Source organism: Synchiropus splendidus, chromosome 2 (assembly GCF_027744825.2).
Source record: "Synchiropus splendidus isolate RoL2022-P1 chromosome 2, RoL_Sspl_1.0, whole genome shotgun sequence".
In the NCBI taxonomy this organism is placed as follows: domain Eukaryota; kingdom Metazoa; phylum Chordata; class Actinopteri; order Syngnathiformes; family Callionymidae; genus Synchiropus; species Synchiropus splendidus.
The window spans coordinates 30505621-30529829 of NC_071335.1; the positions used below are offsets into that span (position 1 = coordinate 30505621).

Genomic DNA, 24209 nt, shown 5'->3' on the forward strand with positions numbered 1-24209 from the left:
CCGTAGACCGGTATGGCGGCCGTTTGGTCGGAAATCCAAACGCAAACGGGAAAGTGAAACTCATTGGGTGCTTGGAGGCGGACAGAGGTGGTGGGACGTTTGCCTTGAGCAATTTCTTCTGTAGCATTAGTTTTAACTCCCACGTATCACACTGATGATCAATGGTAGAGTTAATTTCGAGAATAAAACAACAACAAAAGGTGGACGTGTACTGAGCACACACATATATTGGTGTTTGTTAAGTATTGAAGTGACAGTTACAATATATCTTTTAATTTTCACTCATATACTGTGCAGAAACGGAAGGCTACACTGCTATTGCCACCGGCAAATACAAGCGTTCATGCCTTCCTTGGTCGAGTGGATTGGTTTTGTTTGACAACTAATCACAAGAAAGGAAACACAGCAACAAAACCACATTTTGTTTGTGTATATAATACAGTACAACAGTGTTATATATGAATTAATTTGCTTTATTTTTGCTACATGATGAAGCACTTTAACATCAGTCCTTGGAAATCACTGGGTATTTAAGTCAAACACCAGTTCTGAAGATGACATTAGTATGAGTATGGAAAAAAATAACTATATATACGTATACAGTGTGTTATTGCCAATGAAAGGTACCTTAGAGAGCAACATCAGCTTGAAGCACACTTAAGTAAAGGCTATCTTTAATGAAAGGACAAAGTGACACAAGAACAAAAGAAGCCAGCATCATTATAATACTAATCATGATACTATCATGACATACTGTGTGTGTCGCATATTCACACAGTGACTTGTCAAAGCTCCATGTGACAGCTAAAATAAAGACACCACAAGCGCAATTCATGACAGCTGATTGACTTGAGTCTGAAGAAGCTTGTATACTTTTTGTTTAACATTTTTGAAGCTTAATTGACTTTAAAAATGGCCTCTCACTAGAATTCACAGCTTTCATCCAATTTCACCACTTGCCAAGAGAAGACACATTTCAGTAATAATAAAAATAAAAACTATGGATTTAATTTAGGCCTGAAAAGTCTTTATTTGGGTTAATTTCTCAAATAAAAAAATACATTTTCTCCATGATCAATGAAGTCTTAATATTTTCACTGGAAGATATATATTGACAAAGACACCTCAAAGATTCTGTTCTTGTGGTTTTGATGCAAAAAAACCCAAGAACAATTATTTCCATCCAAAGAATTATTTCCAAAGATCATTTTATATCTTTAGACAGTTTTGCACTAGGAATGCACCTATTGTCTATAAGCTGGTCAAGTGTTTGCGCTGGTGTGATTTCAAATGATCGAGTCTTTTGAAGCTGAGACCACACACCATGCAGCTATATGGTCTCTCTCCCGTATGTGTTCGCTGGTGAACCTTCAGGATGTCTGCTCGAGTGAAGCTTTTGTCACACATGCTGCATTGGTGAGGTTTCTCCTGAGTGTGGATCCTCTGGTGCAGCTTCAAGTTCCACAGGCGACTGAATTTATTTCCACAGATGGAACAACAGTATGGCTTATTGCTCATCTGCCCACATTTGTGCTTCTTTACCTCAGTGAAGGAGTTGAAAGATTTCCCGCAGTGGCTGCAGAGGTGACCTGAGTGGATCCGCTGGTGGACTTTGAGATTAGAAGCCTGGCTGAAGGTTTTTCCACACTGTCCGCAGGAATAAGTCGTCCCGTGTCCCAAGCTTTTCAGTCCTTGACTGTGTGCTTTAACAGAGCTAGCAGCAGTGAAGGAGATGGATTGCTGAAATGTTTGACTTCCCTCCTCAATCCCCGTAGTCGAGTCTCCTGCAGGAATGCGATCGCTAGCTTGGTGTGTTTCTGAATACCTGTATATATCACGTACAGATGTGTCTCTGAGGGTTCCCTTGTTCTGGCCTCTGATCACCACATTTGAATGACTAGACGTATGTGCGTCCTGCATGACACAGTGGTCCTGCAGGAAACCGTCCTTGTTGATAAGCAAGCAACTGAATTCTCTGCTCACATCAGTCCTTGAGGGGATTCCTGCAGCCGAACTCCTGTTCCTACCAGTCGCAGCTTGGAAAGTGCGAGCATCAGACACCTCTGCTGTGTCTATACCACCATCACACGGGTTGACGTAACTCATGTCCTCAGACGGGTGAGGTTGGGAGCCTTGCACGGTCGCCATGGTCGCCTCATAATTATTTCTGTCATAGCCGCTCAAGTCTTCAACACCATGCTCATTCTGGAACAGATCTTCCGATGCCTTGACATTTTGTTTTGACTCAGGGCTTGAGATTGGGTTTTCCTCCCAGTGGACAAAACACTTGTCATCTATGCTGCGTTTGTCCAGCCCTGGCAAACTCTCTGGCATTATGAAAAAAAAAAAAACAAAGGTAAGGGTTAGGTATGAATGGCTGCGACTGGTGATGGGTCAAATGATACAGGCGCATCGATGCATTAAGACACTCATAGAGCTCGAATAAACCAATTCAGCCGGGTGAGTCATTTGAAGGTGGAGCGTCAAACCGTGGTGTGTGACAACACGTAGTGAAAAACGTTGGAGGAATGTGTCTATTGCGACAACAATGTATGTCCAAACTAAAGGTGGCTGGCTTGCGTCTTGCATTGGTATTTTAGATGTAATGCATTTTACAGTGAGTCAATTTGAAAGGCCCGACTTAAGACCTTGGTCATTTGGTTTGCTTCTTTTAACCAGCAATCAACAATGACTAGCCGATTACTGTCTATTATATTGAATATCATTTGTCAACCACAATGGCACATAAAATACATTCATAATAAATCGCCTTTCACCCTAATAGTCTTTTTTTATTTAAAAAATTCACAAAGCCCTTCCTCATAACTTCTTGACTCACCACATGCTTCACCCAGTGTAACTGAATCGCAGAATCGTTTATTTAAATTCAAAGCAATTGGATTTATTCTAGTACATAGCGCCATTATGGAACACCAACAGAGAGCTCTGTCGACACGCTGAGTTAATACCACGCACAGTCAAAAACAGTGAGAAATCATACCATTTGAAAAGTCGCCCCATTGCTCCTCAGCGGTGGAAACACCATGCTCCTCCTCAAGCTGCTCCTCTATAGGGGACTAGAAAATTCAAAGACAAATGGCAGCACTTGAGCGCACAACAATGATGAAGTTACAGAACATAAGACGCCTTGAAGCAATAAACAAAATATCTTACTAAATGTCTGTATGTTGACAGGGAGATACTCATACAAATTTGGCCGTCGAAAATCAAAAGGAAGTGGTTCTGCAGTGTATCTTTACAGCCCCTGCGCAAGAGCTCTTCCTGGCTGCAGTGCCAATCATGAGCTCCTTGCAACTTTCGTGTCACAACAGTGGGTCTTAATAGAGAATATTATCCCTCATCTTGCCTCTGTTTGAGCTGCTTCTTTGATTCTTCTGCAGCAGATGTTATTTCTTTTTATTGCAGCACTGATGTGTCCTCTGAGCAACTGGGTTGAGATGGTTCACAGAGTGAAAACAATGAAAAGGACACTCTTTGTAGTCTGTCAAGATCTAGTCAGATCATCGGTGTTCTGGACTGTGCTCGATTGGTTTTCAGCCTCATTTACCAAAACCAAGAAATTATTTTATTCATTTATATAATGATTTTATTTGACTACTGTCCAGCTGTCTTTGAGTAATTAAACAACGTTGCTATAGTGTGTGATTTTCACAAGTTCTTAATGTGTTTATACGCTGCTCATTACCTGAGATGTCTTAATATCAATGTTGGTCTCCGTGCTATAGGAAAGCTCAGCGTCTTTGCTGGGGTTGAATGTTTCATCTTCAAGTTCACACTCTTGTTTCAAAACCTTCTCTGTGAACAAAAAAAAGAAAGAAAGTTGCATTGTGTTTAGACTCAAATAGATCAAGCATAGAAAATAAACAATGGTCAGAATAAGAGCAAACATAATGACTGAATAAATGCATTGTGTACATCTCTACAACTCTGCCCCATTTGTCCACTTCAAGAGGGAAATGTATGTGTTATATTCATCGTGATTCAGGGTCATTATTGTCTGCATGTATTTATTATCGTTGCCCATTCTAACAACATAAATTCCAGAGACTGTAATGAGGGAATCATGTTTGTTTTAACAAAAACAAAGCAGGAAAACCTGAGGCTCACCTGTTGGTTTCATCGACGTCTTGTCAAATGAGACTCTTCCACAACCCGAACATCGACATGTATGATCTTCGTCTTTCCGTCGACTCTCTGACCATTTTAGTTTGGTCTCAAGGGCCTCGACTTGCTCCCGGCATCGCGTCACTTCTTCCAGAAAACTCTCCTCCACTAGACGGGTTATTTCATACATAGCGGCCTTGAACACCGTCTCCATGACCCCCGAAAGTTGAGTCTGAAACGTTACGATAGTCTCGGCCATATTTATACCCTGAACGCCAAACTAGTAATAACATACGCGGCTGTGGAAACGCGAGAGGGACTCTGTTCTTGGGCTTTGTTCGTGAACTGATGTTGCATTCAGCGTTAGCACGTTAGCTTGTATAGACGTCCAGGTACCTGAGCAACCACCGCAACATTTACCAATAATCGAAACGTTACACACCGGGGTTCGTTCCACCCAAACATTGTCGCTTAACAGCCGACCATTTACGTAGAATGCAAATTCAACAAATTAATGTTCATCACGTTAAAGTTTTCGACAGACTCGTTTCCGTAAATAAAGGAACTACGGGTCCCGGGGTAGGACAGTATCACCGTCGTAATGTGTCTCGCCAACAGTGCCAGGTTCATCACAACTGTTCCGTTTACCAAATCGAAAAAAAGGGGGAAAAGAAAAAAGAATTAGACGTTGCTTCGAATGAAAGGCGGACGATACGATGCGTTTCCTATTTGCACTTTGGATAATTTTACGATGAATGTGTGTTCGGCATTCTGGCATTTGAACACTTCCGGCTTTTCACGCGGTCATTTTTCCCCACAAGTAACGACGCCTTTAAGTTTGGTATGCTTGTTTTTACCTTTATTTTGTACTGTATCACTGAATGGTGACAGGGTGCTTCCGGTAAAAATAAGACGGCTCATTTCAGATGTCAAATTGGGTAAATGCGATTGGATTTTAGGAAAAAATAAAGTAATAACCACGAGTCATTGCAATTGCAAACGTTGCTGTGCTTTCCGGTCTGACGATAACGACCAATGCATCGTAATACGGGTTTTTTAAAATAAGAGTCCACCTCAGTGCACATGTATGCGCAACGAAAGATATATTTATTCGACTATGCTTCAATGAACCCCACTAATTACGTGATGATTTGCTGAACGGACACATTTGACAAGCGGACACCGGAAGAAAGTAAACCGGAAGCACCCGTGCGCATTGTCCACTGAGTCGCTCGTGACATCAAGACGAGCAAGTACTGCGGTTTTTCTGTAATTTTGAAAGTTATCAAAGGTAATGAAAACATAACTTAAATATATATTTTATTACGTTTCTTTTTTTCTCGTAGAATTTAGGAGTGACACCCAAGTCGGTGATTGGTTGACATGCCGGATGTTCCGACCCTCCCTCCAGCTCCGCTGCGTCGCACAGACAAAGGCCTTGTTGACTCGCGCGCAGACGCCATGATGGTTCTCGACTGAAAGCTGTCGTCGTTACCGGTTTTCTCACTCACCCTGGAAAGCGACAGTTTTCTACGATGTCGTTGATTGATTTCCAGACCAAATATTCCTCCTTTGTGGAGGGAATGGTTCGGAGTGCCATCAACGAGACCACGAAACTTTTCGAAACTGTCATCGACGAGCTCAAGGAAGAACTATCAAAGGTCAAGAAAGAAAATGAGGAGCTAAAAACACAATGCAGCCTATTCGAAGTGGAAAACAAGCGCCTCAGCAGAAGGGCCGAAACGGAATCTGCATTTGTCCAAACAACCGGCGTCGAATCATGTGACGAGGCCATTCAATGTGGTGCGTATGATCACATTTTCCATGAATGTATCCCCCAGTATTCCGTCATCTTAATTGGAGACAAATTGTTTGAAATATGTGGGAGCTGTAGGCAACAGAAAACATGAGTTTGTTGAACACACAAACACTCAGTTCAACATTTTATTCTGCCACAGCTCTGGTGCAGCGCAATGGTCTCTAAAATGGAAGAGAAACCATTCCTGCTACCGCTGCGCTCTAACGGTGGGAGCAGCCTGTTTCGATGCTGTGACACATGAACTGAAAAGTTAGCAGCGGTAACAAAGGTCCTCGAACAGAGACGCTTTTATTCGTTTACATACGCGAAATATACTGCAGTTATATCTGAACCTTCAGTCAGTTATACACGTATATACGACCAGTGCATTGTCAACCTACACTCATCCCCCTGTTCTGTGTCTTGTAAATGAAAAAGCAACTACTTTGAGGCATTTTTTATGTCTTTCAATATGATGTTACCAAGTTGTAGAATAAGACTGTCAATTAATGTGATGGAAATTGGTGAACAAGGGCCAAATAATGATTGTTATTTTTCATTCTGAAATTCCATCTTGCATTTCCTCTGTACGTTTTTGGTTTGGTTACATGAGATGCACTTTTTACACCCCTACTGGTCAAAGTCCAGTTTGGATTAAATGTGTTTCATATTCAGTCTTTTTCACTTTGTTAGAATGTTCTTCTCCTCTCTGACTGAATATCTGAAAGTTACTTAATGCTACGCTTAAGATTAGTCAGTGATGTGACTTCCCCAAGAAGAGTTATTGCTTTAATCCAACTGTAAAATGCAAACATGTTAATTTAGTCGAACAATGAAGAGAAATTAAAATTTCTTCTTGTCACACTAATCTAACGAGTGTGGTTAGAAGCTCAACCAAGCCTGCATGTAACCATTTAGGTCAGGGGTCTCAGACTGGACTGACTGGAGATGAAGGTGAGGCTGGCCCACAGACCAGAGGGAGTGAGGGGTCTTATGGTTTTGCACACGGCATCATTCATTTTGTTCATCTATTGCATGTTATTAAAGCCATTAAGTTAGTTCACAGGAAAATAATTGTTTAATTGGATTAGAACTACAGTTGTTTGAAAAAAAATCCCCACAAGTGTTGAAATGCAAAAATGCAAGACCAGTTCATCTGATCTACTCTTCCATCATGTTTCACAGTCCACACATATGCTTATTTAAAAAGACTCTGTGTCTGCTCTCTGTGAGCACTCCTCTTCCCTCACCTCATCCCTGCTTCGCTCCACCATGTGCAGCAGCTGCATGGTCTCCTCCGGTTTCTGGCCAGTCATCGAAGCTGTTTTGAGTCAGTGAAATATGGCAAAAGAAACAGGCCCATTCTGTGTTTCTGTTTGCTCCTCAACCACCATGTTTTCTTGTCACAAATGAAACACATTTAGCGGGAAATTAAAATAAGAGATATTTGTGTATATTAAATTTTGGGGGAAATTTGGTAAATCACTTATATCCAGACAGGGCAGACATAACAATAGCTTCGGTGGATGTGCCTATTTTCTTTACCGAAATAAATACCTGGAATGCCCTGAACTCTGCTGTGATGTTATTGTTAGCTCCAACTTCCCATTTATGAGGTAACTGGGATGCAGTATTCGACTCCGTTGCTGATAACACATGATTCTCTGTGCAGTGGTTTTAAGAATTTATTTTCTCACTGACTGGGATAACAAAGGCTTTGGGTATTCTGCCTTGACAGATCTTGTTTGTGTCCCTGCTTCAAACGTGAAGCAACCACCACCTTCAACTTTGAACCAACAGCAGCAAAACTGTGGCAGTGCACTAGTGTCTCCAATTCGACAACACCAACCATGTCGAGAGGAGGAAACTCAGATGACAGAAACGTTTGTCATAAAAGAGGTGAGCTTCCTGCATTTGTGCATTTTATGACCGTATTGTTCATCTTCCTTTTTTCATTACAGGAGGAGAGTGACCCTGTTTTAGTCAGCAAGCACCTGATAAGGGATACAGCAGGTGAGAGTGTGAAGTTATGTTGACGTTCTGATGCAATTTCCTTTTGGAAAACAAGCCATTCTTGTATATATATATATCACATCTAATGATCTACTGAAGAGGCTTCAGGATAATAAAGCAATTTAAGTCGTAATTTATTTATTGACGATATGTTCCATTAACAGTAAACATTTTTTTTTATGTTTCAGACAATGTTCCCATCTACGTCTTGTCTGTGGAGCACTGCCAGCCTCTCACCAAATCTATCCAAACCCGCGAGCCGGTTTGTTCTGAAGAGGCCATGTTCTTCCTGCAGGACCACCAGTACTGTGGAGTAACACATCCTTCATTGAAAACTGTCAAACAAGAGGTGTGTGAACTAGTGCATCAATCTTTCTTTCTGTCTTTTTTCCTTTCTATCTTTTGCATTCACTTCTTTGCTTTCAACAACAAATCTGGACTCTCTTGCCTTCTCAGGAGGAAGACTGGCACTGCTCATCAGTGGAACAGGAAAGTGATGATGGTAAGGAGAAAAGGATCTATCTTTTCATTGATGAGACCTTTTGACATCTTATGCTTTGGCATCGAGTAAGTATAGGTGTTGAATTTCGTACATATGGTACATTACTGGCTTATTGACATTAGTTATCTGTGACTATTGTGTTGTTTAGGGTGAGCCTTCAGTGGCCATTCTGGGGTTAAATATTGTCATGCTTTACAAGAGGCTAATCAGTCACAAATGCATGTCCAAAAGTAGTGTATTTATGGAAGAGTAAACATGTCTACGAATGAGAAAAGATGAGATATTTGATGACCACTGCCTGTTATATTTTGTTTATTGAAGATGCAGCTGCTGCTTCTGACCAAGAGTGTCTCCATCTTAAAGACAACACAGCCTTGTCCAAGCTTGAGTCGACCGATATTCAGGAGAAACGTGTTGAAGCTGAATCACAGATGGACCCCAATGGACCCCGAGTTGTTTCTGTCGAGTCACTAAGCCACACGTATTCCTCTGTTAAAAGAAAATTGAATGATACCAAACAGCATGTTAAGCCAGCTAATGGAAGAATATCACCTTCCATTACAGTGGAAACTCAAGGAGAAACATCCATTCCACTGGTTGAACACAACACTGTCCCTCTTCAGGACGCCATGCTGCTTGTTGAAGCCATGAATCAGCAGTTGATAAACAAGCTGTCTTCACCAACTAAAGCAGTTGAATCGAGAGTAGTTCAGTCTACTGCTAACATTAACTCCCAAAATGCAAAGGAACTGCTAGCTGTTGGCCCAGGTGAGGCTCCTAAAATATCTCAGAAGAACGTTGTCAAGTCAGACAAGGTACGACCTGTGATTTTAAGTGTTGAACCGATCTCTCAGAACATAAGTAAGTTAAACGATAACACCAACCCTTCCATGCTGAGGTGTGATGCTGCTGCACATGAGGCAGAAGCAAATGCTGAGCCTCTTCAAAAAGAACCTGCTGTTTCAGACAAGCCACTGACGAGATGTTTGCAGGAAGCATCGGCTGTGTCTAAATGTCCAGAGACAGGAAAATCTGCTCTTCATTCCACTGACCCAGAACCCAATGTGATGCCAAGTGAGATCAGCAGTTCACACATGTCTCCAAGTGAAAGTCGGACGTCTGTTTCCTCCAGAAAAGCATATCTTGTGTCTCGACTCAGCACACAACAATCCAAGGAAGGTTCTCCGGCACCAACCAAAATATCTCATATCTCCCAAATGCAACCTGTTGTTGTCATCCGAATACCAAGACTTCCAACGCCAGACATAGACAACGAGCGCTGGACAACACATTCATCTGGATTCAGCTCATCTGGTATCACAACTGAAGAAAACCTGTCACCAGCAGAACTTTCATCTGCGACATCCAGTCCAGTGACAGACAACTCTGAAGCCTCAGACACGGTTCCTTCCAAAATTATGGCTCCATTGTCAGAGGAATCGATGGACGCGATGGATCTTTGTGAATTCAGTGAGGCGACAGAACCTCAAGGGCAAGTGGAAAGTGAACCGATCCTCCGGTTGAATCGACCCATAAAACAAGAGCTGCAAGCGGTTCAGATAACTCCTCTGCACAAGAAACTTCAAGTCCCACAACTACACATGACCAAAGCTCAGTTTCTCGCCCAGCTGGCTGTGGGCCCTACAGGTCATCTCCATGAAAAGGTACTGTTTGTCAATGACATGCGTCTTATTTGTTATGCAACATTTCCCATGGTCCAGTCATTTAAATACCTTTCTCATCAAACAGGATGTGTCTATCACCCACTGCTTCCCACTAACTCACACTTATAGTTGGGAATCATACTCATTGAGTTTTACTTGCACCGCAATGCAAACAGAGTATAGTGAATGGTTCAATGATGTCTTATTGATGAGTCACTTGGATCTAATTTTCATAATCTGTATCTTGTGTTTTAGCCCCTTGCTGAAGCGGAGAACTCCATTGCAGAAACCCCCACCAGCCGAAAAAGAAAGTCACCGAATACCTCCTTTGTTGCGAGGCTCCGAAGTCACCTGAAAAGCCATTTGCAAGAGAAAAGGACAAAAGCCATCACAGATTGTGCTTCTGAAACAGAGGCACTTCCTGTGAGTCCAAAGAAAGCTAAACTGGAGAGTGAAGATGTAACGGAGGTAAACAACGCTCCTGAGCCAGTCAGCCAGAGAAAGTCCAAGGTAACTCAAGATGTCGCATCGTCAAAGAGCACAACTCCACATCATCTGAAAACCAAGAGCTGTAAAGAGTCCCCACCAGTGATAAAATTCACTTGGAGGACTTTGACATTGTCACAAAATGCCGATTCTCAAGACCACAGAAGAGATTCTGTCTCCAGTGGAAAAGGCAGATTAAGCAACAGCAGCATCATTTCAGAAAAGTCCCACTCTGGAAGTTTCACGAAGAAAACTGAAGATGGCCCTGAAGGATGCACTGTCGCCTCTAAAAGGCTCAGCTCAGTCAAATCTCAATCTGCTCAGTGTGCTTCAAGATCGGGGACAAGTCAGTGCAGTTCATCTAAGGAAAACACTAGTCCGAAAAGGTATCTGAGCACAAAAGAGGGGGTCATTCCAAACTGTGAACTGGTAAATCCGCAAAGATCCACGAGAGATAAATCGCCTCAAAAATTAAAATCCTTATGTACTCAGACTGTTAGTCCCAACAATGCAACAAGTGTTCCTCAAAATGCAAAGTTAGACTCTGCAATTCCAAGACGAACATCAAACAGAATGAACAAAGATGACCATTTGGCAGAAATGGCAAAACCCTCATCACTGAGGTTGAAGAAGTCTCGATCATCTAATGGTTGCAGTGAAACGGATTCCTCTTGTGCTGATTCTCGAAAGCCATCATTGACTACAGATGTTTTAAAAACATCTGCAGCTGGATCCACAAACACGAGCCCCAAGAAAGTCTCTTTCAGTCAAGTTTTATCCAAGATTCATGAAACTGGTGAAACAACAAATTTTGAGGCTTATAAGAAAAACGGTCTTCTGTGGACTAAAGTGACCAATGATAATGAAGTGGCTGAAAATGTAAATGAAAATAAAAGGAAGGCAAAAGTCAGCTTAAAAGTAGCTGTTGCCAAAAAGGCATCAAAGGCAGAAGCTAAACGGAAATATTCAGGCAGATCAAGAACAAACGCAGAAGAAAAAACAACTGTTGTGGCTCGAAATCGTCGCCGCACTATGAAGAAAAATGAATTGGCTGAGGAGTGGACGCCACCAAAAGGTTTCAAAACTGAAAGAAAGTCATTGGAACTGGCAACAACACCACGACAAAATAAAGCACCTTCTCCACACAACAAAAGTGACGGAGCTTCAAAGGCATCGCCTTCAGGCGGTTCACAGACACCAAAAGGTGCTAAGCACCAGTGCATGGAGTGCGGCCGTATTCTGTGCAGCAAGGTATCGCTGGAGAGTCACGCCAACCTGCATATCGGCCAGCGACCCTACCCCTGTACCGTGTGTAGTAAAACCTTTCCAGATGCCCGGAGTCTCAAGCGCCATGAGCGGGTGCACCACAACAATAGGAGATATGTCTGCCTCGAGTGTGGCAAAGGCTTCGTCTACCAGTTTGGCCTCACCAAACACACCAAAATGGTGCACACCAGATTCAAACCTTTCGTCTGCCAGATATGCAACAAAGCTTTCTTTACAAAGCAAGAAGTGGAGGCCCACATACGACGCCACACAGGGGAGACACCATTCCACTGCACTCAGTGTGATAAGAAGTTCACAAAAAAGGTTGAGCTGATTGTGCACATGAGGTGGCACAGTGGCGAGAAGAGACACTGGTGCCCATATTGTGGAAAGGGATTTGTGGATTATAATAATTTAAAAAGACACAAGTATATACACACAGGAGAGAAACCACAAGTGTGCCCTTACTGCCAGAAAAGGTTCACACAGTCGAGCCATGTGAAGAAGCATATCAGAAATGTTCATAAAATGCCCACAAATGTCTAAGTTGAATTGCTTTCATTTGTTCAGGGAGTATGACTTGCTTAGTGTTGCATCACAAGTCATTTGAAGTGTCAGTGGAAATGAATCCATTGCTCTTAATAGGTCTGTTCAGACTGGATTTCACAATTATTATTTTTTAAATTTGTTTTTCTTTCCAAGTTGATCTTCCTGCCAAGCCAAACAAATGGGATTCCAGTTTCACAATATATTGCCTGCAGTGCAGGGTGTTTTTCCTCCAGTTTTTCATCATTTGAGTGGTTATTGTTTACGTATAATTCCATACACCTGGGGGCCATTTCAAGAAGGCGCTTAACCAACCCAGTTGTCCAACTCTGAACACAAAACTTCGTAATTCTGGGGTAGCGATTAGTTTAATCAACCTGCAGTCGTAGTTCATGGCCGATCAGCTTGTGCATGAGGACATCAGGTGCCCTCGTCCGTGGAAATGCTGATTCCACAATTCACCATGGCAGGTTGTTGCACCCCTAACTGATTGCGCTCACTTCAGGGATGCCCAACTCATGTTTGGGAATTGTGAATTATGTCGCCAGCTACTGCCTTAAGTATTTCCTGAAAGTTATGTTTAGAATTATTTGTCAATTATAAAGTATTGCTATAGATTTTTTTGGTTTAGTCACTTTGTTTATTTTGAAAACATGGAATTTTATTTTAAGAATGTTTAAAGGTAAAAATGTTATTGAACTATTTTTTGAAAATGTATTTCTTTCTAATGTTTTCTTTCAATATCCGTAGGATAATGTTGGATATGAAGCATGTTGCAAAAATAAATGTGAAGTCATAATTTGTCTGTTTTTGATCCTTTGAGATGGTTCATTGCGATGACATCAATTCCCAGAGATACTCTTGTATTCAAATACATTCTCAACTTGTCTTTCTCCCACAATTCATGACGGGTATTTGAAGTTTCATGAAAACTGTCCTGCTCTGAACTCGGTTAGTGGCACTATCAGTTTAGAAACAATGTGAGGTTATTCAAAAGTTTTATGTCAATATTTGTTGGACAGCCATCTGATACTTATCTATTTCTTACTTTTTTTCCCATCTTTGGACAAAAACAACACTTTTCTTTGGTGGTTAGAGAAACCAAATGGTTGCCTCACTCCAGTCTTGACTGGTGCAAAAACATGATCCTGGAAAAGTGGTTGTTTCATTCAGACAGAAATTTTTCTTTACTGCTTTTCAATTTGATTTCCAATGTTTCCTCACTGGCACCACATGAGGAAAAACGAATACCATTACTTAATGTAGATGAGTCTTTATGAAGCAGTGACCTCAGTTTCTGCGCATACTTGTTTGCACTATCAATTTACAAATGATTCGTCGTCTTTTATTAAAATTGCAGCTAAAAGTCGATGTTTAAAGGAAAGAGAGTGCCATCTACTGGGCATTGAAATTGGGACATGACTTTATGCTACATACTTAACCACAGCCTCTATACACGCCATAACACATTTTGATTATTCATTTTTGACTGAAAAGCAGAGGGTGAAACGTTAGTATTACTATAAAAAGTTTTTTACTTTGGCAGTCAGAGAATCCGTGCAGCTGCCTCGGTCTAGTCTGGTGTAAACTCATGATGCTGGCTTTCACAATGACGAGAAGACACTGGTGTCCATATGTGGAAAGGGATTTCTGGATTATAATTTTATTAAACAGTGTATACACACAGGAGAGAAACCACATGTATGCCCATACTGCCAGAGAAGGTTCACACAAATGACCCATGTGAAAAAGCATAAAATGCTTTCTTGTTCGCATTATCAATTTGCAAGTGATTGTCCTCTTTTACTGAAATTGTTGCTAAAAGTCGTTTAAAGGGATCTACTGGGAATTGGCTGCTGCGTCTAATTTTTTTTTTCTTCAATTACTTTCACATTTTTTTAAAAACATTTAAATTCGAATTTTACCATGAATGTGTACTGTACTGACCTTAAGTGCCACCTGTTAATGTTCTGATAAAGCTTCATGAAGGGGTGTGGCGATGGCACTCCTAATTTAGAAGTCATGTTAGGTCTTATTTAAATAGTTGTTCAATGCTGAAGTTTCAAGTGGAGAGAGGGCCTTCTGTTCTGAAAATGAGAACTTGGGTTCAGAAAGTGGTACCAGCCAATCGCCAACATCCGTTTATGGATTGTATTTTACCTGAGCCACATCATATTCCATCACTATTCTCTATTCTGTTCACTATTTTTATTGTAATTTCAGTTTTCTACTGAGAACATCGTTGAAAGACGGAGAGACCATGCTGTTGCTTCACTCAGTCTCCTGCTTTGAGTAATAGTGTGATCCTTACAGGAAATGTTTAGTTTTGGAACATCCTGTTAGTTAATGCACTAGTGAACCTTCTTGAGACATTGTCTTCATTTTGACATTAGATAATCTCAATAACTTATAGACAATTATTATAAATTATGAATATTGTTTTCCCCACAGAAGGAAAACTGATAATAGTGACAAGACATTGAGTCCAGTCAGAGTTTTTTTATTATGCAAAAAGGAGTGCTGCGCTATAATCTTTGACTTGGAAAACTATTTTCATAAATCCTCTCATTATTTGTAACCTGCGTGTGCTACCGACAGAGCACTGAAAATTAGGAAGCTGTTTCATGTACATCTCTGGGGAGTAACACCATTCTGTCATATTAACCAGCGTCCCTTCATCAGTACCATCTGTAGTGACACCTTTTCTGTTGACAACTGCGGTTTCAAATGTGACGCAAAGGTTTCATTTACGAGTTCAGCCTCATCAGATACACCGAAATGTTCCCGGCCAGATTCAAACCATTCATCTGGCAGATATGGATCAAGGCTTTCTTCAAAACATAAGAGGCCATGTGGCGGAGAAACCATTTGACTGCAATCCATGTTACGCTAGTTTTGTGAGAAAAAAGTTGAACTGATTTTGATCTGGTGATATGCTTTCATGATGTAAAAACACTGCTGTATTTTGGAATACGATTGTTTTGATTACATAAGTTAGAAAAGACCCAATAATATTTGCACTAGAGAGAAACCACACATATGCCCACCGACATTTTTCAAAGACATGGAAAAAAAATGTCAGAGGGTCTCACAAAATGACCTCATATTACTGAAATTATTCGTTTTTTTGTTAATTAATTAATTGCAAAGTGTTTAATATAAAACATTTTTGTAATAACTAGATGTTTCATGCGGAGTAGAAAGAAATAAAATAACAGATCTACATGGACTGATTTTTGTTCACCTTTACTCACATTATTTTAGACGTTTTACAAAACAGTCAGTGAATTCATTTATACAGCACAGCAACGTATACAGCAAAATGTTCATAAATTCAATTTAAACATTAAACACTATTTTTAAATTAGGAACTAACTGCACAGAAAATGTGCTCTCAACACCTATTTAATGTGCATAATTGAGCTTTTCTCATTAATAATAATTTGTTTGGACAAACAATCGATACATTGGCATACAATGTCAAGAATAAATGCTTATACAAAAAAAGTGAATAGTTTCAGGTGAATGGTATCACGCCGATTGTGGTTGGCTGACATGGACCGTGTCGTCATCAAACCAGGAAGTAGTACAGGCTCATTCATGAGGGAGAAAAGACATGTAAAGCCGGGCGACGTGACGTCATAGTCGGACACTTTTCGTCCCTTTTTTCCCGAAAAACGGTTCAAGCATAAGTGCATAAAATGCTGCTTTACTGGGATTCATCCCAACCGATAATGTTATCAAGTAGTTTTGGTTTCCAGTTTTTGGAGACCTGTGTTTGCTACAAATGTTTCACGAAATAATGATCCTAAATAAATGATAAATGATCAAAAGCCTAGCTGACTCAAGCGGAACCGCACCGAGACGTCCCTCGGAGCAAGTCGATGATTGGTTGACGTACCGGATGTCCCGCCCCTCCCTCCGCTGCTACGCGTCACACAAACAGAGATCTACTTCAGTCGTGCGCCATGACGCCATGATCGTTCTCAGCTGAAAGGTGCTGTCGCTTCTGGTTCTAGCGTCGCATCGAAAAGCGACGGTTTTTCTACGATGTCGTTGGTTGATTTCCAGACCAAATATTCCTCCTTTGTGGAGGGAATGGTTCGGAGTGCCATCAACGAGACCACGAAACTTTTCGAAACTATAATCGACGAGCTCAAGGAAGAACTATCAAAGACCAAGAAAGAATGCGAGGAGCTAAAAGCACAATGCAACCGATTCGAAGTGGAAAACAAGCGTCTGAGCAGAAGGGCCGAAACAAAGTCGGCTTTTGTACAAACAACAGGCGTAGAAGCACGTGACAAGGCCGTTCAATGTGGTGAGTATGGTCACGTTCTCCTTAAATTTGGCCCAAATATTCCATCATCTTAGGTAATGAAATTAGTTTGAAGGAGCGCGGGATCTGTACCGTTACCGTTGTTCTGTTGAACACAGTCTCACACCCCCAGTTCAACACTTCATTTTGCGACAGCTCCAGTGCAGCGCATTGGTCTCTAGACTGGAAGAGAAACCATTCCTGCTAACAGTGGGAGCGGCCTGTTACTAAAGCAAAACCTAGTCGGGGACACAAAGTACTTCACTGCTACTACTTAAACACGTACTGTAGTTGTTTAGTTGTTGCGATACTTTAGTTTATCATCAAGTACTTTCCCCCTTCATGAACTTTTTTGATCAGTGCTTGGTTAATGTGTACTCTTGCATTTCTGTATACATCTTTGGTTTGGTTACATTAATGATATATATTTGTAAGACGTGGAGAAATGTATCTGCTGTACAGTATTATCAGCGTGTTTAATGTCTAGTTCAGATTAAATCACTTTCATATTCACAGTATTATTTTTCACCTTGTTAGAATGGTTTTCTAAAATATGTCTTTTATGACTGAATATTTGGCAGTTTCAAGTGACTAAGTTGCCGGTGAAATTATTTAGTGACCTTACCGGATTTTTTTGCCATTATTCGACTGATATCAAACTTTTAAAATGTAAAAGAAAAACCATGTTTTTCTAGTCTAACGATTGGAAAATTGAATTCTCTTTGCTGAACTAAGCTACCGTTTGTGGTGAATAGCTCAGTTTACCCTGCATGCATCTGTTTAGCTGGAGCTCGATTGGACCAGGTGCCCAGAACTGCCGACTCCTCACAAAGAAGCTTGGCTCTTTGTTGGTGTCTGTGGTGAACACAAACATGCTGTGAGTCAAACCTGTTGGAAGCATTCCTTTATGTGAACTGCTCCAGGATTGTGACAGCATTTGAACCACAGTTCCAGTGTGATGATTATGTGCGTCTTTCATTTGTCATGTTTGCCATACCAAGTGAGTCGTGGCATGATCAGAGCGTCTCCACGCCAATTGTTAGTTTGCTGTTCCTTCTGACAGTTAATCCATTGGCAGTTGAAGGGGAAGAACTGGAGCGGTCTGGGCATCTTAACCTTAGTCTGACTATTCTCTGCGTGTTAAAGGTGGTCAGCCAATGGTAGATTAATATTATCTCCACCATGAAGCTTGCAAACAAGAACTCAGTGGCCGATATTATGGATGCACCGATTTTATAATCCTGATACCGATACTTCACATGGGCTTTGGGTATCGGCCGACACCAATCCTATGCCAGTGTTCAAGTGTTAACCTTCTCTTCAAGCTGTGGGATAATAGTGAACATGCCGTGAGTAAAAGGCAAAAAAAAACAAACTTAAATTTGAAGACAAGGTCAACAATGCTGTATCTGCTTTTAGGTGCTGCCATATTATCATTATGACAGGTGCTGCGTGTGATGTCAACATGAGCATTAAACACAGAGTTAAAGGCAAGGATCGGCTCCCGGATCTACAATTTTTCCACAGATGCCAGTTCCTGCTTTATGAGGCCGCATCATAGCATTGATACCTGATGCCAGGATTGTGGTCAGTGCATCCCAGGTCAATATCATTGTCACTACTCCACCTCTGCCATGTGGAGCAGCTGCCTGGTCACCTCTAATTTCTGGTCAATCGTCCAGGCTGCTGTTGACCTCTGTGCTCCATACGTTTCTTGTTTCTCACATACCAGCTGTTTGCAGTATTGCTCCTACTATCAGCAGGACATGCATCTCTGGCTGCAGTTAGGTATTGTCTTCAGAAGGGGTTTCCTTCAAAATACATCAAAATGAGCTGCAACAACTGGATTCAGAATGTGTTAAACAACCCTGAAAAAACATGTTAGTGATTATGAAGAATATTTTAGGCATTGGTTTTCCCATTGACAAATTGACATTGACAAAGGTTTTGAATATTCTGCCTATACAGATCTTATTTGTGTTCCTGCTGCAGTCATTGAGCGACCACAGTTTTCAACTTTGAACCAACAGTGCAGTAGTGGCAGTGCAGTAGTGTCTCCTACTCTACAACACCAGTCGTTGGGGGCCACTGAGGAGGAATCTCAGATGACAGAAACATTTGTCATAAAAGAGGTGAGCGACCTTCATTTGTGCATTTCTGTGACCATATTTTTCGTCTTGATTTGGAATTTCTTTTTTTCATTGCAGGAGGAGAGTGACTGTGTTTTGGTCAGCAAGCACCTGATAAGAGATACTGCAGGTGAGAATTTGAGGTCATGTCTGATGCAATTTTACCTTTCAATCAACGTCATTCTTGACAATATCCAAATGTATAAATATATATTTACAAGCCATAGCACAATTCTAGCCAACAAAAACCAAGTGATCCGGGCACCAAATGAGGAAGCTGGCGGAAATTATGTCAGTGGCAAAAATTCTATTTTTCCAGAATTTTCCCTGTTTCCTCTTTCCGTTTCCGTTCCGTTTATGGCTTTGTGTATTTTGTTTTTATATTTTTTTTTTTCAAAAAACCTGTGGCTACCTTAGGATCTTGAGTAATATTCCTAGTCCTCAGTAACCCAGGGAATTGGCAGTTAGAATCCCACGCCTCACCTGTCCTTGAGAAAGACACCCAAACACACTTGCATTTTGGTGCCACTTGCCACCATGCGCGCTGCATGGGAAGCAGAATGACGGCCACGCATCCACCAGTGCCGCCTCATGATAAGAAATCATTTAAGTCATATTTTATTTATGGAACTAACAAACTAAAACATTTTCTTTAATGTTTCAGACAATGTTCCCGTCTACGTCTTGTCTCTGGAGCACTGCCAGCCTCTCGCCAAATCTATCCAAACCCACAGGCCGGTTGGTTCTGATGAGGCGATGTTCTTCCTGCAGGACCACCAGTACTGTGGAGTAACACATCCTTCATTGAAAACTGTCAAACAACAGGTGTGTGAACTTTCTTTCTTTTGTTCTGACCTCTGTGCTTTCTTCTTTGCTGTCAATGACAACAAATATAATGGCACTTTATCATCACTCTCTTGCCTTCTCAGGAGGAAGAGTGGCACTACTCCACAGTGAAACAGGAAAGTGATGATGGTAAGGAGAGAATGGGTTCTAACCCGTTTTTGGTTGAGAAATATTGATATCTTACTTATTGGCAACTATCAACTACAAGTATTGAATTCTTCTGCATATGGTGGGTTACTAGGGTGAACCTTCAGTGGCCATTCTGGGGTTAAATATTGTCATGCTTTGCAAGAGGCTAATCAGTCACGAATGCATGTCCAAAAGTATTGTATTTATGGAAGAGTAAACATGTCTACGAATGAGAAAAGATGAGATATTTGATGACCACTGCCTGTTATATTTTGTTTATTGAAGATGCAGCTGCTGCTTCTGACATTGGGACTCAGACTGACCAAGAGTGTCTCCATCTTAAAGACAACGCAGCCTTGTCCAAGCTTGAGTCGACCGATATTCAGGAGAAACGTGTTGAAGCTGAATCGCAGATGGACCCCAATGGACCCCGAGTTGTTTCTGTTGAGTCACTAAGCCACACGTATTCCTCTGTTAAAAGAAAATTGAATGATACCAAACAGCATGTTAAGCCAGCTGATGGAAGAAGATCACCTTCCATTACAGTGGAAACTCAAGGAGAAACAGCCATTCCACTGGTTGAACACAACACTGTCCCTCTTCAGGACGCCATGCTGCTTGTTGAAGCCATGAATCAGCAGTTGATAAACAAGCTGTCTTCACCAACTAAAGCAGTTGAATCGAGAGTAGTTCAGTCTACTGCTAACATTAACTCCCAAAATGCAAAGGAACTGCTAGCTGTTGGCCCAGGTGAGGCTCCTAAAATATCTCAGAAGAACGTTGTCAAGTCAGACAAGGCACGACCTGTGATTTTAAGTGTTGAACCGATCTCTCAGAACATAAGTAAGTTAAGCGATAACACCAACCCTTCCATGCCGAGGTGTGATGCTGCTGCACATGAGGCAGAAGCAAATGCTAAGCCTCTTCAAAAAGAACCTGCTGTTTCAGACAAGCCACTGACGAGATGTTTGCAGGAAGCATCGGCTGTGTCTAAATGTCCAGAGACAGGAAGATCTACTCTTCATTCCACTGACCCAGAACCCAATGTGATGCCAAGTGAGATCAGCAGTTCACACATGTCTGCAAGTGAAAGTCGGACGTCTGTTTCCTCCAGAAAAGCATATCTTGTGTCTCGACTCAGCACACAACAATCCAAGGAAGGTTCTCCGGCACCAACCAAAATATCTCATATCTCCCAAATGCAACCTGTTGTTGTCATCCGAATACCAAGACTTCCAACGCCAGACATAGACAACGAGCGCTGGACAACACATTCATCTGGATTCAGCTCATCTGGTATCACAACTGAAGAAAACCTGTCACCAGCAGAACTTTCATCTGCGACATCCAGTCCAGTGACAGACAACTCTGAAGCCTCAGACACAGTTCCTTCCAAAATTATGGCTCCATTGTCTGAGGAATCGATGGACGCGATGGATCTTTGTGAATTCAGTGAGGCGACAGAACCTCAAGGGCAAGTGGAAAGTGAACCGATCCTCCGGTTGAATCGACCCATAAAACAAGAGCTGCAAGCGGTTCAGATAAGTCCTCTGCACAAGAAACTTCAAGTCCCACAACTACACATGACCAAAGCTCAGTTTCTCGCCCAGCTGGCTGTGGGCCCTACAGGTCATCTCCATGAAAAGGTACTGTTTGTCAATGACATGCGTCTTCTTATTCTGTCATCAAACAGGATGTGTCTATCACCCACTGCTTCCCACTAACTCACACTTATAGTTGGGAATCATACTCATCGAGTTTTACTTGCACCGCAATGCAAACAGAGTATAGTGAATGGGTCAATGATGTCTTATTGATGAGTCACATGAATCTAATTTTCATAATCTGTATCTTGTGTTTTAGCCCCTTGCTGAAGCGGAGAACTCCATTGCAGAAACCCCCACCAGCCGAAAAAGAAAGTCACCGAATACCTCCTTTGTTGCGAGGCTCCGAAGTCACCTGAAAAGCCATTTGCAAGAGAAAAGGACAAAAGCCATCACAGATTGTGCTTCTGAAACAGAGGCACTTCCTGTGAGTCCAAAGAAAGCTAAACTGGAGAGTGAAGATGTAACGGAGGTAAACAATGCTACTGAGCCAGTCAGCCAGAGAAAGTCCAAGGTAACTCAAGATGTCGCATCGTCAAAGAGCACAACTCCACATCATCTGAAAACCAAGAGCTGTAAAGAGTCCCCACCAGTGATAAAATTCACTTGGAGGACTTTGACATTGTCACAAAATGCCGATTCTCAAGACCACAGACGAGATTCTGTCTCCAGTGGAAAAGGCAGATTGAGCAACAGCAGCATAATTTCAGAAAAGTCCCACTCTGGAAGTTTCACAAAGAAAACTGAAGATGGCCCTGAAGGATGCACTGTCGCCTCTAAAAGGCTCAGCTCAGTCAAAGCTCAATCTGCTCAGTGTGCTTCAAGATCGGGGACAAGTCAGTGCAGTTCATCTAAGGAAAACACTAGCCCGAAAAGGTATCTGAGCACAAAAGAGGGGGTCATTCCAAACTGTGAACTGGTAAATCCACAAAGATCCACGAGAGACCAGACTGTTAGTCTCAACAATACAACAGGTGTTTCTCAAAATGCAGAGTCAGACTCTGCAATTCCAAGACGAACATCAAATAGAATCGACAAAGATGACCGTTTGGCACAAATGTCAAAACCCTCATCACTGAGGTTGAAGAAGTCTCGATCATCTAATGGTTGCAGTGAAACGGATTCCTCTTGTGCTGATTCTCTAAAGCCATCACCGACTACAGATGTTTTAAAAACATCTGCAGCTGGATCCACTAACTTGAGCCCCAAGAAAGTCTCTTTCAGTCAAGTTTTATCCAAGATTCATGAAACTGGTGAAACAACAAATTTTGAGGCTTATAAGAAAAATGGTCTTCTGTGGACCAAAGTGACCAATGATAATGAAGTGGCTGAAAATGTAAATGAAAATAAAAGGAAGGCAAAAGTCAGCTTAAAAGTAGCTGTTGCCAAAAAGGCATCAAAGGCAGAAGCTAAACAGAAATATTCAGCCAGATCAAGAACAAACGCAGAAGAAAAAACAACTGTTGTAGCTCGAAATCGTCGCCGCACTATGAAGAAAAATGAATCGGCTACAAAAAGTTTCAAAACTGAAAGAAAGTCATTGGAACTGGCAGCAACACCACGACAAAATAAAGCACCTTCTGCACAGAACAACAGTGACAGAGCTTCAAAGGCATCGCCTTCAGGCGTTTCACAGACACCAAAAGGTGCAAAGCACCAGTGCATGGAGTGCGGCCGTATTCTGTGCAGCAAGGTATCGCTGGAGAGTCACGCCAACCTGCATATCGGCCAGCGACCCTACCCCTGTACCGTGTGTAGTAAAACCTTTCCAGATGCCCGGAGTCTCAAGCGCCATGAGCGGGTGCACCACAACAATAGGAGATATGTCTGCCTCGAGTGTGGCAAAGGCTTCGTCTACCAGTTTGGCCTCACCAAACACACCAAAATGGTCCACACCAGATTCAAACCTTTCGTCTGCCAGATATGCAACAAAGCTTTCTTTACAAAGCAAGAAGTGGAGGCCCACATACGACGCCACACAGGGGAGACACCATTCCACTGCACTCAGTGTGATAAGAAGTTCACAAAAAAGGTTGAGCTGATTGTGCACATGAGGTGGCACAGTGGCGAGAAGAGACACTGGTGTCCATATTGTGGAAAGGGATTTGTGGATTATAATAATTTAAAAAGACACAAGTATATACACACAGGAGAGAAACCACAAGTGTGCCCTTACTGCCACAAAAGGTTCACACAGTCGAGCCATGTGAAGAAGCATATCAGAAATGTTCATAAAATGCCCACAAATGTCTAAGTGGAATTGCTTTCATTTGTTTAGGTTACCTCTTGCAAAGCACAACATTAGATGTCATTAGTGGTGGTGCTTCACTTGACCTGGGAAAATGAATCCGTGGCGCCGAAGAGATCTGTTCAGACTGGAATAATTTTATTGCAGATTGTTTCTTTCAAAATTATCTCTGTGTGAATCTGAACAGAGTTCCTATTTCATTATAAGCTTTAGCTTGCAGTGTGGACAACTTTGCTACAGCCTTTTTGCCCCTTTCTTCATCTGCACCGTTCTTGTTTACATTTAATTTCATGCATCTGTTGTAGGAGAAGTGTGAATTGAGTCACCAGCTACTGCTGCAAATCCTTCAGGAAATGTTTTTTGTTTAAGTTATGTTTACATTTATTTGTTTTTGTAAGTATTACTGTTGTATTGATTGATTGGACACTATTTTCAAAATATGGACTTTTATTTTAAGCACAAATAGTGGTAAATAAATTATTTTGAATCTTGTTTTTGTAGTATTTCTTACAAATGTTTTTGTTCAATATATGGGTTT

General features: G+C 41.6%; 3 protein-coding genes across 5 annotated transcripts; 2 read left to right on the forward strand and 1 right to left on the reverse strand.

Annotated features, from left to right (window-relative positions):
• Positions 1–477: 477 nt before the first annotated feature.
• Positions 478–4903, reverse strand: LOC128754476 (zinc finger protein 436-like). The gene is made up of 4 exons (XM_053857123.1): positions 4129–4903; positions 3707–3816; positions 3002–3077; positions 478–2327 (listed from the first exon to the last, which is right to left on the reverse strand). Exons 1-4 carry the CDS (start codon positions 4382–4384, stop codon positions 1252–1254), a joined length of 1518 nt encoding a protein of 505 aa, XP_053713098.1. The 5' UTR covers positions 4385–4903; the 3' UTR covers positions 478–1251.
• LOC128754474 (uncharacterized) lies at positions 4590–13184 on the forward strand. The gene is made up of 8 exons (XM_053857120.1): positions 4590–4966; positions 5472–5928; positions 7662–7822; positions 7885–7936; positions 8125–8285; positions 8393–8438; positions 8760–10102; positions 10358–13184. The coding sequence occupies exons 2-8, from the start codon at positions 5661–5663 to the stop codon at positions 12398–12400; spliced, it is 4074 nt and encodes a 1357-aa protein (XP_053713095.1). The 5' UTR covers positions 4590–4966; positions 5472–5660; the 3' UTR covers positions 12401–13184.
• A 3170-nt stretch (positions 13185–16354) lies between these two features.
• On the forward strand, positions 16355–24122 carry LOC128753928 (uncharacterized). Of its 3 annotated transcripts, none has more exons than XM_053856141.1 (7): positions 16355–16718; positions 18684–18847; positions 18923–18974; positions 19509–19669; positions 19774–19819; positions 20105–21465; positions 21683–24122. In XM_053856141.1, exons 1-7 carry the CDS (start codon positions 16451–16453, stop codon positions 23675–23677), a joined length of 4047 nt encoding a protein of 1348 aa, XP_053712116.1. In that variant the 5' UTR covers positions 16355–16450; the 3' UTR covers positions 23678–24122. The 3 variants fall into 3 exon arrangements, with proteins under 3 accessions (XP_053712116.1, XP_053712118.1, XP_053712119.1); XM_053856143.1 differs by having other exon boundaries at positions 18708–18847; XM_053856144.1 differs by having other exon boundaries at positions 16593–16718; positions 18746–18847.
• Positions 24123–24209: the final 87 nt, after the last annotated feature.